Below are 13,934 nucleotides of genomic sequence, written 5' to 3' on the forward strand. Positions count from 1 at the left end.
GAGTTTAACACAGTGTGGATGCGTGGTCGGCTTGGGATCGATCCACATCAGTGGGCCCATTGGGCTATTTCTTGCTCCAGCCAGTGCACCACGACTGGTACACAAAGGCTGTGGTATGTGCTATCCTTTTATATGGGATGGTGCATATAAAAGATCCCTTGCTGCTAATCAAAAAGAGTAGCCCATGAAATAGCAACAGTGGGTTTCCTCTCTCAGTATCTGTGTGGTCCTTAACCATATGTCTGACGCCATATAACTGTAAATAAAATGTGTTGAGTGTGTCATTAAATAAAACATTACCTTCCTATTCCCAGACCATTTAGTCATTTTGACTTGTACGCGCAACCTTTTTCCATCAGTCGGTTGTGTGCTTGTACGCACTACCTTTTCATCAGTCGGTTGTGTGCTTGTACGCACTACCTTTTTCCATCAGTCGGTTGTGTGCTTGTACGCGCTACCTTTTTCCATCAGTCGGTTGTGTGCTTGTACGCGCTACCTTTTTCCATCAGTCGGTTGTGTGCTTGTACGCGCTACCTTTTTCCATCAGTCGGTTGTGTGCTTGCGTCACAGGTTCATTTTTTCTCTCATTCCAACCAGTGCACCACAACTGGTCAAAAGCTGTGGTATGTGCTTTTCTGTCTCTGGGAAAGTGCATATAACAGATCTCTTTTTGCATTAGAAAAAATATAGCAGGTTTCCTCTGATGACTACCCGTCAGAATTAACAAATGTTTGACATCTTAATAGCCAATAATTAATTAATCGGTGTGCTCTCCTGATGTTAAACAAACGCTTTTCTACAGAGGACAGTACATACATGAACCAGAGCCACTGATATATATCAGTCATAGTTCACAGAGGACAGTACATACATGAACCAGAGCCATTGATATATCAGTCATAGTTCACAGAGGACAGTACATACATGAACCAGAGCCATTGATATATCAGTCATAGTTCACAGGTAGGGATGGGATAAAAACACACAGATTGGATCCACTGAGGTGATTCCATCCTGCGATCTACAAGCACCTCAGGCGAGCACTCTACCGACTGAGCTAAATCTCACCCTGTTGTCAATGTCAAGTACTGTGAGGTCTTTTGAAAGCTGTAACAGTATTTAAACAGCTGAGGAAGAGTTGAAGGTTTCCACAAATGAATTTCAAGGAAGAGGGAAGGAAATTTATTTTATTTAACGATGCACTCAACGCATTTTTATTAGTTATATGGTGTCATATTAAACTGTAGTTGCTAATAATTTATCTTCTTCTTCTTTGTCATCGTCGTACGCTCATCTGTCATATGAACCGAAATGCGTTGAGCTGCGGTTGGGCACCTCCCTACAAGTAGTTTGGCCCAGATTATCTGTCTTCGGCAGTGGTCCATATTAGTCTAGCCTCTACCCTTCAACCAATCCAGCCCGGGTGGCCCTACCAGGAGTCGAAGCTCCCACTGGCATAGCTCTCTGGGTCATTGAGACATGCAAGCCACCTCACCATGAGGTAATAATTTATGAAATGACTAGAAATGTCGCTGATAAATTGTTTTAATGTACTTAATTTGGGCTTGAATATTTTGGGTGTAATATTTATCGCCTTCACTTCGTTTATCGCCTTCACTTCGTTTATCACCTTCACTTTGGGGCAGTATACTGCTTGAGAAGAAATGCACGTAAAAGATGCCTTCACGCTAATTTATATGAGAGCAATTTTGACAGCACAGGTTTCTTCTCTCTATCTAAATCAAAACTAAGCTTATCAAACTATGTGCTGGGGTGTTAAAGGCATATTGTCACATACCACTGACCTATGAAATGGCCTAACAAAGTATTACCTGAAAAAATATATATTGGGTCTGTCCCTATATGTACTTTATTCAACCATCTTCATAACCACCATACTCCATGTATTAATGACATTTTGTAAAAATAATTGAATTATGACAATGGTCCATAATTCAAAAACTAAAATTGCCGAGAAGGGATGACATGGATTTCACTCCATCATGGTTCAATTAAGATGATGTGATAGTTAGATTTGGTTTCCAACAATTAATGTAATTTATTTATTATTCATTTTTAGAGAAATATACGGTTCTTAAATCCATGACAGTATGCCTTTAATAAATAACAATTTCTTTTCTTTCTACCCATAACATTATTTGATTGTATGGCTGATGGCTGTAACATATTTTTGTAGCTGGTCTATATAATGTGTGCAGAAGACGATGTGTTATAGGTGGTCTATATAATCTAGTGTTATAGCGTTGTCAGTCTCTGCTGACCAAGTAAGTGTTACCTGGGTGTAGCTCGTTTACCAGTCACAGACCCATGAAGTATCTCAGTTATTGCCCGGGGTGGTGACTGTACGGCCCGTATGTCATCCCTCAAGTCCCCAGGAGCACTGTCATTAAACCTACTTATCTATGCATAGCCTTTGAAACAACCCTGGCTTTCTCGTGCATGTGTGTGACACACCACAGCTACACTGGGCTCGTTTCGCCCAAGTTTCAGTGCCCTGGGGCCGATGGTATACGCTGGGAATATTCACCATGTCATGTTTGTTTTTTTGTGTGTTTGTGTATGAAGATTTTTATGGGTGTACCATGTATGTGATTAATGACCCAAGCCTTCTGTGTTTTTTTTTTTAAATAAAATATCCTTGTAATAAAGAGTTTGTGTGAATGCTAAACGAGTGGCCATTAGTTCATCTCACTCCCCCAACTCTTTTTCCACTCTTTCTCTCTCTCCTCTTTCTGTCTGTGTGTCTCCTCCTCTCTTTCCCTCCCTCTCTTTCTCTCTCTCTCTCTCTCTCTCTCTCTCTCTCTCTCTCTCTCTCTCTCTCTCTCTCTCTCTCTCTCTCTCTCTCTCTCTCTCTCTCTCTCTGTCTTTCCCCAACACACCAAAAAAAACCACTTTTATTTTATACATGTTTGCAAACAGCCATGGTTTATGCTGAGATTTTCTTTTTTTCTTTTCCCCCGAGTCATTAAAATAGTACAAATTGTGAACTGTAATATATATATAAAAGATTAAATATTAGCAAATTTAGGCCAGTCTTTAAAAAAGTGCAGGTGTTTTCTGTAATTTGTTCAAATGACTCGCACAAAATCAATATTGCTCCCTTTTTTTTAAAGCTATATTTTACCAACTTTTTATAGTTTTATATTACTTGTTTCTTTCCCCCTAGCATTGTTCATTTTAATTTTTTTCTTTATATCCATTAGAAGGAATAATTAGTTTCCTAGGTTTCCACATTTTAAATTTAAAAGTTTTGCTGTCTTTCGGAATTTTTTTAATATTCGGGACAAGGCGTAAGCCAATGTTAAAGTGCTTGCCTGATGCATGGATCGATCCCCATGATGTGGGCTGTTTCTCATTCTAACCAGTGCATCATGTCTGATATATCAACGGTCATGGTATGTGCTATCCTGTCTGGGATGATGCATACATAAAAGATGCCTTGCAACTAATGGAAAAATGTAGGCTAGCAGGTTTCCTTTCTTAAGACTATATGTCAGAATTACCAAATGTTTGACATCCAATAGCCGATGATTAATAAATCATTGTGCTCTAGTGGTGTGATTAAACAAAACAAGCTATAACTAATTTATACAGCAGCGGGGAAACATGTAGCATGTAGTACCCTTTGATAGCTCTCATTAAACAGTGAGCTTTGTGTGTTACGATGTGATATCATAATTTTGTAAACTTTTTCTCAAGAAGTCATTCATAAACCATTATCACGGGAGTGATGGGGAGACCAGGAGTGATAATCTCTTTAAAACATTGACTAAGGTCTGTGTTATGGTGGGACATCATAATTTTGTAAACCTTTTCTCAAGAAGTCATTTATAAACCATTATATAACTACTGTCATGGGAATGATGGGGAACGTGGGAGTGATATATCCCTTTTAAAACATTGACTGAGGTCTGTGTTATGGTGGGACATCATAATTTTGTAAACATTTTCTCAAGAAGTCATTCATAAACCATTATATAACTACTGTCATGGGAATGATGGGGAGCATGGGAGTGATATATCCCTTTTAAAACATTGACTGAGGTCTATCTTATGGTGGGACATCATAATTTTGTAAACCTTTTCTCAAGAAGTCATTTATAAACCATTATATAACTACTGTCATGGGAATGATGGGGAGCGTGGGAGTGATATATCCCTTTTAAAACATTGACTGAGGTCTGTGTTATGGTGGGACATCATAATTTTGTAAACATTTTCTCAAGAAGTCATTCATAAACCATTATATAACTACTGTCATGGGAATGATGGGGAGCATTGGAGTGATATATCCCTTTTAAAACATTGACTGAGGTCTATGTTATGGTGGGACATCATAATTTTGTAAACCTTTTCTCAAGAAGTCATTCATAAACCATTATATAACTACTGTCATGGGAATGATGGGGAGCATGGGAGTGATATATCCCTTTTAAAACATTGACTGAGGTCTATGTTATGGTGGGACATCATAATTTTGTAAACCTTTTCTCAAGAAGTCATTCATAAACCATAACAACTGTCATGGGAATGATGGGGAGCGTGGGAGTGATATATCCCTTTTAAAACACTGAGGTCTGTGTTACGGTCATAATTTTGTAAACGTTTCTCAAGAAGTTGTAAACCATTATATAACTACTGTCACGGGAGTGATAGTTCCCCTTTAAAACATTGACCGAGTTCCATATTAGTGTGGGACATGATCATTTTGTTGTAAGCCATTATATATGACTACTCCAGTGGGAATGCCGGGGAACAGGAGTGATAGCTCCCCGTTAAAACGCGGACTTTGCTTTGTATTACGGTGGGACATATTTTTTGTAAACTTTTCCACAAAAAGTCATTCGTAAACCATTAGATAACTACTGTCACAGGAGTGGTGGGGAGACCGGGAGTGATATCTCCTCTTTTAAAGTGCTCACTGGGGTCTGTATTACAGTGGGACAGACATCATAATTTTGTAAACCTTTTCCCAATAAGTTATTCGTAAGCCATTCGATAACAAAACCTTCATTGTAGCGTGTATGAATTAAATAGCTGGCCGCAGCCCTGGGAAAGCTTGTTCGGGCTGCATACGGAATGTCTCCACGGTGGACACAGAGGTTTATGGGATGTGTACCAAATTGGTCCCGCAAACATGACTGCCGCGAGTGTACACCGACCCACTGGCGAAGTCGTCAGGTGTGAGGGTCGGTCGTGAAGCGGCACCCTGTGTGGGAACTGCCAGGGGAAGACAAACACTTGTTCACGCACTCAATCCCAGGCCAACATCCAACCCGCGGTCACACACACAGTGACGTAGTCAAACAGTGGACACAAGTTAAACTTTGGTGGTTGTACAGATACATGTATTGTTAAACTTGGTTATTGTCATTATTGTAGATACATGCATTGTTAAAACATTTGGTTTTTATTGTATACAGTAGATACATGTAAATTGTCAAAATCTACGATAGTTAAACTTGGCTGTTGTTTTATAAATACATGTATTGTTAAACCCTATGAAAGTTAAACTGTCATTGACATAAAGATACATGACAGTCCTGAGTTTACAACCATTGTAAAATGTTTCCGACCAACATAGTTTTTTCAATGACGTAACATATAAATTAAATACATTTTCTTATTTAAAATATCACTGTCTGTATTTACAAGGTGTTTGTTGTTGTCCTCGTGTTTGCAGTAGCCCAAACCAGATTTTACCTTCCAATAATTTCGTACGTACGAAAAAGTATATATCACAAATTAAAGTAAAAACTGAGTGCTACAAACATTAGTATACGACCGCAAACACATTCGATATACAGACACTGGTATTCTAAACGAGAAATTGTATTTAGTATGAAATAGTAGTCACCAACAAGGCTCTGTTATTGCAAATATCTTACAATGGCTGCAAATATCTTACAATGGCTGCAAATATCTTACAATGGCTGCAAACTCAGGAAAGTCCCTTTAAGGTTGTTGTATAGATACTTGTATTGTTAAATCCTGTGGAAGATAAACTTTGTCATTATTGTATTTTTAAATTCTGTGGAAGTTAAACTTGGTCATTGTTATTGTATTGTTAAATCCTGTGGAAGTTAAACTTGTCATTGTTGTTATTATATTGTTAAATCCTGTGGAAGTTAAACTTGGTCATTGTTATTGTATTGTTAAATCCTGTGGAAGTTAAACTTGGTCAGTGTTATTGTATTGTTAAATCCTGTGGAAGTTAAACTTGGTCATTGTTATTGTATTGTTAAATCCTGTGGAAGTTAAACTTGGTCATTGTTATTGTATTGTTAAATCATTGGAAGTTAAACTTGGTCAGTGTTATTGTATTGTTAAATCCTGTGGAAGTTAAACTTGGTCATTGTTATTGTATTGTTAAATCCTGTGGAAGTTAAACTTGGTCATTGTTATTGTATTGTTAAATCCTGTGGAAGTTAAACTTGGTCATTGTTATTGTATTGTTAAATCCTGTGGAAGTTAAACTTGGTCAGTGTTATTGTATTGTTAAATCCTGTGGAAGTTAAACTTGGTCAGTGTTATTGTATTGTTAAATCCTGTGGAAGTTAAACTTGGTCATTGTTATTGTATTGTTAAATCCTGTGGAAGTTAAACTTGGTCAGTGTTATTGTATTGTTAAATCCTGTGGAAGTTAAACTTGGTCATTGTTATTGTATTGTTAAATCCTGTGGAAGTTAAACTTGGTCATTGTTATTGTATTGTTAAATCCTGTGGAAGTTAAACTTGGTCAGTGTTATTGTATTGTTAAATCCTGTGGAAGTTAAACTTGGTCAGTGTTATTGTATTGTTAAATCCTGTGGAAGTTAAACTTGTCATTGTTATTGTATTGTTAAATCCTGTGGAAGTTAAACTTGTCATTGTTGTTATTATATTGTTAAATCCTGTGGAAGTTAAACTTGTCATTGTTGTTTTTGTATTGTTAAATCCTGTGGAAGATAAACTTGGTCATTGTTATTGTATTGTTAAATCCTGTAGAAGTTAAAGTTGGTCATTGTTATTATATTGTTAAATTCTGTGGAAGATAAACTTGGTCATTGTTGTTATTTTATTGTTAAATCCTGTGGAAGTTAAACTTGGTCATTGTTATTGTATTGTTAAATCCTGTGGAAGTTAAACTTGGTCATTGTTATTTTATTGTTAAATCCTGTGGAAGATAAACTTGGACATTGTTATGTTATTGTTAAATCCTGTGGAAGTTAAACTTGGTCATTGTTATTTTATTGTTTACTGGACACAAGTTAACCTTTGCCGTTGTCCTTGTAAAGATACTTGTATTGTTAAACACTGGACACAAGTTAACCTTTGCCGTTGTCCTTGTAAAGATACTTGTATTGTTAAACACTGGACACAAGTTAACCTTTGCCGTTGTCCTTGTAAACATACTTGTATTGTTTACTGGACACAAGTTAACCTTTGCCGTTGTCCTTGTAAAGATACTTGTATTGTTAAACACTGGACACAAGTTAACCTTTGCCGTTGTCCTTGTAAAGATACTTGTATTGTTAAACACTGGACACAAGTTAACCTTTGCCGTTGTCCTTGTAAAGATACTAAACACTGTATTGTTAAAAACATTGGACACAAGTTAACCTTTGCCGTTGTCCTTGTAAAGATATTTGTATTGTTTACTGGACACGAGTTAACCTTTGCCGTTGTCCTTGTAAAGATACTTGTATTGTTAAACACTGGACACAAGTTAACCTTTGCCGTTGTCCTTGTAAAGATACTTGTATTGTTTACTGGACACAAGTTAACCTTTGCCGTTGTCCTTGTAAAGATACTTGTATTGTTAAACACTGGACACAAGTTAACCTTTGCCGTTGTCCTTGTAAAGATACTTGTATTGTTAAACACTGGACACAAGTTAACCTTTGTGGACACCTTTGCCGTTGTCCGTTAACAAGTTAACCTTTGTTGTCCTTGTAAAGATACTTGTATTGTTAAACACTGGACACAAGTTAACCTTTGCCGTTGTCCTTGTAAAGATACTTGTATTGTTTACTGGACACAAGTTAACCTTTGCCGTTGTTCTTGTAAAGATACTTGTATTGTTAAACACTGGACACGAGTTAACCTTTGCCGTTGTCCTTGTAAAGATACTTGTATTGTTAAACACTGGACACGAGTTAACCTTTGCCGTTGTCCTTGTAAAGATACTTGTATTGTTAAACACTGGACACGAGTTAACCTTTGCCGTTGTCCTTGTAAAGATACTTGTATTGTTAAACACTGGACACGAGTTAACCTTTGCCGTTGTCCTTGTAAAGATACTTGTATTGTTAAACACTGGACACAAGTTAACCTCTGCCGTTGTCCTTGTAAAGATACTTGTATTGTTAAACCTTAGGGTTGGGATTTAGCTCAGTTGGTTGAGCTCTCGTCTGAGGTGCTTTCGTCGCAGGATCGAACCACTTCAGTGGATCCATTCAACTAATTAGTTTTTTTTTCTTGTTCCAACCATTGCATCAGAACTGGTCATCGGCCATGGTATGTGCTTTCCTGTCTGTGGGAAAGTGCATATAAAAGATTCCTTGCTGCTAATGGAAAAATGTAGTGGGTTTATTCTGATGACTGAGTCAGAATTACCAAATGTTTGACATCCAATAGCCGATAATTAATTAACCAGTGTGCTCTAGTGGTGTCATTAAACAAGACAAACTTTTAACTTTTTGTTAAACCTTATGGCAGTTAAACTTAGTTATTGTTGTTATTGTATTGTTAAAACATTTGGCTTTTATTGTATAGATACATGTATTGTTAAAACCTGTGACAATTTAAGCTTGGCTATTTTATAGATACATGTATTGGTAAAACCTATGACAGGTTAAGCTTGGCTGTTTTATAGATACATGTATCGGTAAAACCTATGACAGTTTAAGCTTAGCTGTTTTATAGATACATGTATCGGTAAAACCTATGACAGTTAAGCTTGGCTGTTTTATAGATACATGTATCGGTAAAACCTATGACAGTTAAGCTTGGCTGTTTTATAGATACATGTATCGGTAAAACCTATGACAGTTAAGCTTGGCTGTTTTATAGATACATGTATCGGTAAAACCTATGACAGTTAAGCTTGGCTGTTTTATAGATACATGTATCGGTAAAACCTATGACAGTTAAGCATGGCTGTTATATAGATACATGTATCGGTAAAACCTATGACAGTTAAGCTTGGCTGTTTTATAGATACATGTATCGGTAAAACCTATGAAACTTAAACTTGGCCATTGTTTTTGTACACATGTATTGTTAAAATCTCAATTGACTAAGATTCCCATATCCCAGCTAATGTTCCACAACTGGTACATCAAAAGCCATGGTATGTAGTGACCTGTCTGTGGGAAAATGCATATAAAACTAAAAAGATCGCTTGCAAGGAATAGTCATTATGGCGAGTTTGGGTTTCTTCTTTTTTCTCTGTCAACCAAAATGTGCTACAGTGTTGTTAAGCAAATATTTCCTTTCCTTTAATTTAGGAATCTAAAGGAGAAAAAAAGTCTGGTTGAAAGAAAAGAAAAATTAATAGTCTTCAAAACAACTGTAAAACAGAAAATTCACAGAAACAAATATATTACAGTTAATTTTTTAGTTTAATTTACACATAATATGAGATTAATTAGATAAAGTTAATATTTTTTGTGAATTACCTTTCAACTTTTTTTCTGTGTTTTTAATGTTTTAATTTATCTTCGACCATGTTTGTCAAAACAACTGTAAGAGATTCCACAATGTGCTGGGGTGTTTATGTATTTATTTATCCTTTCTTCTCTCAATCACTTTGCTGTATTCATGTTAAGATACCTAACAGATGCTTATAAAACATTGTGCTGGGGTGTATTTATTTTTCCTTTTTTTTCTCAATCACTGCACTACTCATGTTAAGATACCTAACAGATGCTTATAAAACAATGTGCTGGGGTGTATTTATTTCTCCTTTCTTCTCTCAATCACTTTGCTGTATTCATGTTAAGATACCTAACAGATGCTTATAAACAATGTGCTGGGGTGTATTTATTTCTCCTTCTCTCAATCACTGCACTATTCATGTTAAGATACCTAACGGATGCTTATAAAACAATGTGCTGGGGTGTATTTATTTCTCCTTTCTTCTCTCAATCACTGCTGTATTCATGTTAAGATACCTAACAAGTGCTTTTAAAACAATGTGCTGAGGTGTCGTTAAACATTCCTTTCCTTTCTTCTGTCATTGTCTACAGTGAATCCATATAAAATGCATACAAATACATGCATCTAGTGATGAAACAATGTGCTGGGGTGTCTACAGTGAATCCATATAAAATGCATACAAATACATGCATCTAGTGATGAAACAATGTGCTGGGGTGTCGTTAAACATTCCTTTCCTTTCTTCTGTCATTGTGTACAGTGAATCCATATAAAATGCATACAAATACATGCATCTAGTGATGAAACAATGTGCTGGGGTGTCGTTAAACATTCCTTTCCTTTCTTCTGTCATTGTGTACAGTGAATCCATATTAAATGCATACAAATACGTGCATCTAGTGATGAAACAATGTGCTGGGGTGTCGTTAAACAATTAGTTCATTGTTTAATTTACTACATCACAGTAATACAAAGAGTAGGTTAATTAGATTAGTTTGAATCACGTTTGCGTAAACTGAAGTTTAAAACAAATGTATTGTGTGACTTTGTTTGACGATTTGTAGATTCAATAAGTTGCAGCCCTGGGAGATCCATACTTTGATCAACTTATTTCAATTCTGCACAACACCTCGGAAAAACGCGTAACTGTGTTAAAAACTTTAAAAAGTAACTGTATCAAATTTTTGATGGCTTTGGGCTATGTATTGCTCTGTCATTGATCTTTCAAAGTAATGCTTAGAAAAAGTAAACGGGGAATTTTGTCATGATCTAAGAAAGAGCTTGATTCATTTTCTAGATAGAATTCTTGCGCACAAAAAATTAAAATAAACGTCTTTTTTCTTTTTTCTTTTAAAACCCATGCAGTTCTCCATTGCACTGCAGCAGTAATGAATGTAATGGTTTTGTTTTTATGGGCTCTATTACGAAATTATATTACGTGTCGTGTTTTGTGAGTTGTTTTCGCTGCAAGGAATGAAAATGCAACAAAACCGATGACAAATGAAATTATATTTCTTATTTTTCGTGAAATATCATTTCACGGCTTTTTGAGAGATCTTGAAATGAACAACGGCAGTTGCAGGTGTCTTGGTCGGAGCTTTACGTGCGATTATTTCCTGCTGATGGATTTCCGTCACAGTGAATGGAACTTTGTCACGAAGCCGTGGCACTGTCGCAGCAGTAGTGTCACAGGTAAAGTTACCTGGGCACCGCTTTACAAAGTGGTCTTAGCACTGAGATCACCTTATGTCAGTCAGATAGTAGTACACTTACGGTGATCTTAATGTTGTAAGATTGCGTCGTAAAACGGTACCCTGGTATTTGTATGTTTATTGGATCTACATTGTAGCCCAAGGGAGAGATGTAATGGAGGTTGGGGGCAGAATTTGTAACTATTATTATTAATCTCAGACTGATTCACCTTAAAGTCAAAAACAAGAAAATGAAAAGGAAGGGTTGGAGGATATGTTATTATTAATAGTCCTGTGCTAGTTTAACATACGGTTAAATACTTCTTTTCTTTATTTTTTGGGGAAAATAAATGGGTGGGAGTATGATATGATATTACTATTAGTCCTGTACTAGTCCAACTTAAGGTTAAAAACTTTTTTCTTTTTTTTTCTTCTTCTTTTTTTGGGGGGGAGGGGGGTGAAAGGAGAGGTGGGAGTAGGTTATTACTAAAACAATTAAAATATAATTTTGAAATGGAAGGTGGAAGGATTTGATTACTAGACCAACCTAAAAAAAAACAACTAAAGGATGTGGGTAGAGGATGTGATTACTATTACTTCCCTACTAGTCCAACCGGCCTCGGTGGCGTCGTGGTAGGCCATCGGTCTACAGGCTGGTAGGTACTGGGTTCGGATCCCAGTCGAGGCATGGGATTTTTAATCCAGATACCGACTCCAAACCCTGAGTGAGTGCTCCGCAAGGCTCAATGGGTAGGTGTAAACCACTTGCACGACCAGTGATCCATAACTGGTTCAACAAAGGCCATGGTTTGTGCTATCCTGCCTGTGGGAAGCGCAAATAAAAGATCCCTTGCTGCCTGTCGTAAAAGAGTAGCCTATGTGGCAACAGCGGGTTTCCTCTCAAAATCTGTGTGGTCCTTAACCATATGTCTGACGCCATATAACCGTAAATAAAATGTGTTGAGTGCGTCGTTAAATAAAACATTTCTTTCTTTCTTTTCTTTTTTTTCCCTACTAGTCCAAGCTATGGTAAAACATTTTTTATACGGGTGGGGAATGGTATAGATATACTTTACATAGAAAGGACAGTTCATACCACAGCCTTTGATGTGTTTCAGTCGTGCTTACACATTGGGGTAAAATATAATCTGCTTAGAGCAATTTTCTCTCATGCTTAATAATTTTTTTTTATCTTGTTCAGTGATTTCCCCACAAATTTGGCAAGGCATGGTAGACCAAACACTTGGGTTATTTTCACCATTTTTGGGGCACTTTTATTTCATTAAAAATACACAAAAATTAATTAAAATAAACATTAATGTAATTTATGTGCTTGCTTTAATAAATGAATGGCAAAAGATATAAAAGGCATATTTTATTAATTAATAATACCTTTTTGGGTGTTTTATAAAGGCAATTTTAGAATTAATTACTGAAAAAGGCTTGTTTAATCTCAGGGCAGCATGGCGTTGATTAAGGCAAGATGGTGCTAGACTATTGAGGCATGGTGCTGCACCATGCTAAAACAAGCTAGGGAAAACACTATTGTTTTAGCATAGTGCAGCACCATGCCTCAATAGTCTAGCACCATCTTGAATTCGTCGGTGTCATGCTGCCCTTTTTAAATAATTAGTTCTAAAATTGCCTTTATAAAAACACTCACAATTTTTATTATTAATTAATAAAATATCCCTTTTATCTATTTCGCCATTCATTTATTAAAGCAAGTACATTAAATACATTTATTTTTATTTGAATTAATTGTTTTGTCTTTAATGAAAAAACAGAATGCCTTGAAAATGGTGAAAATGCCCCAAAAGTGTTGAGTCTACCATGTCTTGCCAAATTTCTAGGGAAAACACTAATCAAGTATACAAGACAGAGCTATCCCATGAAAGAAACCTATGAAATAAATTTCTGTCTTTCATATGCTGTGATGTCATTGTATGTAACAAGGGGTCTATTACATTGTTGGTACTGTAATATATATGACATGTTAATGTGAGTTGTGGTATGGAGGGTAAAATCATGTATCCTAAAATTTTGGAAATTAATGAATATATTTTTTTGTAATTGTATTTTTTTTTATTATAATAAGAAAATTGCTGTTTAAAATTTGTCAACGGGCATGGAATGGAGTGTCCAGTTTCAAAAGATTTAAAACCCATAACCATCAAGTAGGAGTACTTTGATCTGTTTTGTTTTTATTACATACACTCGAGTTATTTTCTGGCAGAAAGCCTGAATTGTCGATCTAGGCTCGTCAGAAAACCATTTTAGATTGATATTTTGTTATTAAAAGCTATTTTATAGAAGCTATTTGACTAATTTGTAGTGTTAAATTATATTTAACACATGAAACAAACATGGCAAATATGATAGTGTAGTTTATTTATGATAAAAGAGTTACTTTTTCAGCCATCTTTGTATGTTTGTGTAAACTAATATATTATTTACCGAATGGATAAGAGAAAAAGACTCCATCACATGCGGCCATGTAGGATAGAAAAATAACACCATCAATAGTGGTGGTGGTGGTGGGGGGACGTAGCCCAGTGGTAAAGCTTGATGCGTAGTCAG

At 36.1% G+C, this 13,934-nt stretch overlaps 1 protein-coding gene across 5 annotated transcripts in view; it reads left to right on the plus strand.

The window, feature by feature from the left end:
* Positions 1-13,934, plus strand: part of LOC121385357 (NGFI-A-binding protein 1-like) — a 63,686-nt gene that overhangs the window by 13,294 nt on the left and 36,458 nt on the right. For 2 of the 5 annotated variants that reach the window (XM_041516002.1, XM_041516003.1), the window contains exon 1: positions 11,145-11,355. The exons of 2 other annotated variants lie outside the window; for them this stretch is intronic. In XM_041516002.1, the coding sequence (XP_041371936.1) occupies positions 11,157-11,355 (199 nt within the window). In that variant the 5' untranslated portion in view covers positions 11,145-11,156. Of the gene's footprint in view, positions 1-744; positions 1,502-11,144; positions 11,356-13,934 lie in introns of those variants that run through there. One more of the 5 variants, XM_041516006.1, reaches the window with a different exon arrangement.

Source organism: Gigantopelta aegis, chromosome 11 (genome assembly GCF_016097555.1).
Source record: "Gigantopelta aegis isolate Gae_Host chromosome 11, Gae_host_genome, whole genome shotgun sequence".
NCBI classification, from domain to species: domain Eukaryota; kingdom Metazoa; phylum Mollusca; class Gastropoda; order Neomphalida; family Peltospiridae; genus Gigantopelta; species Gigantopelta aegis.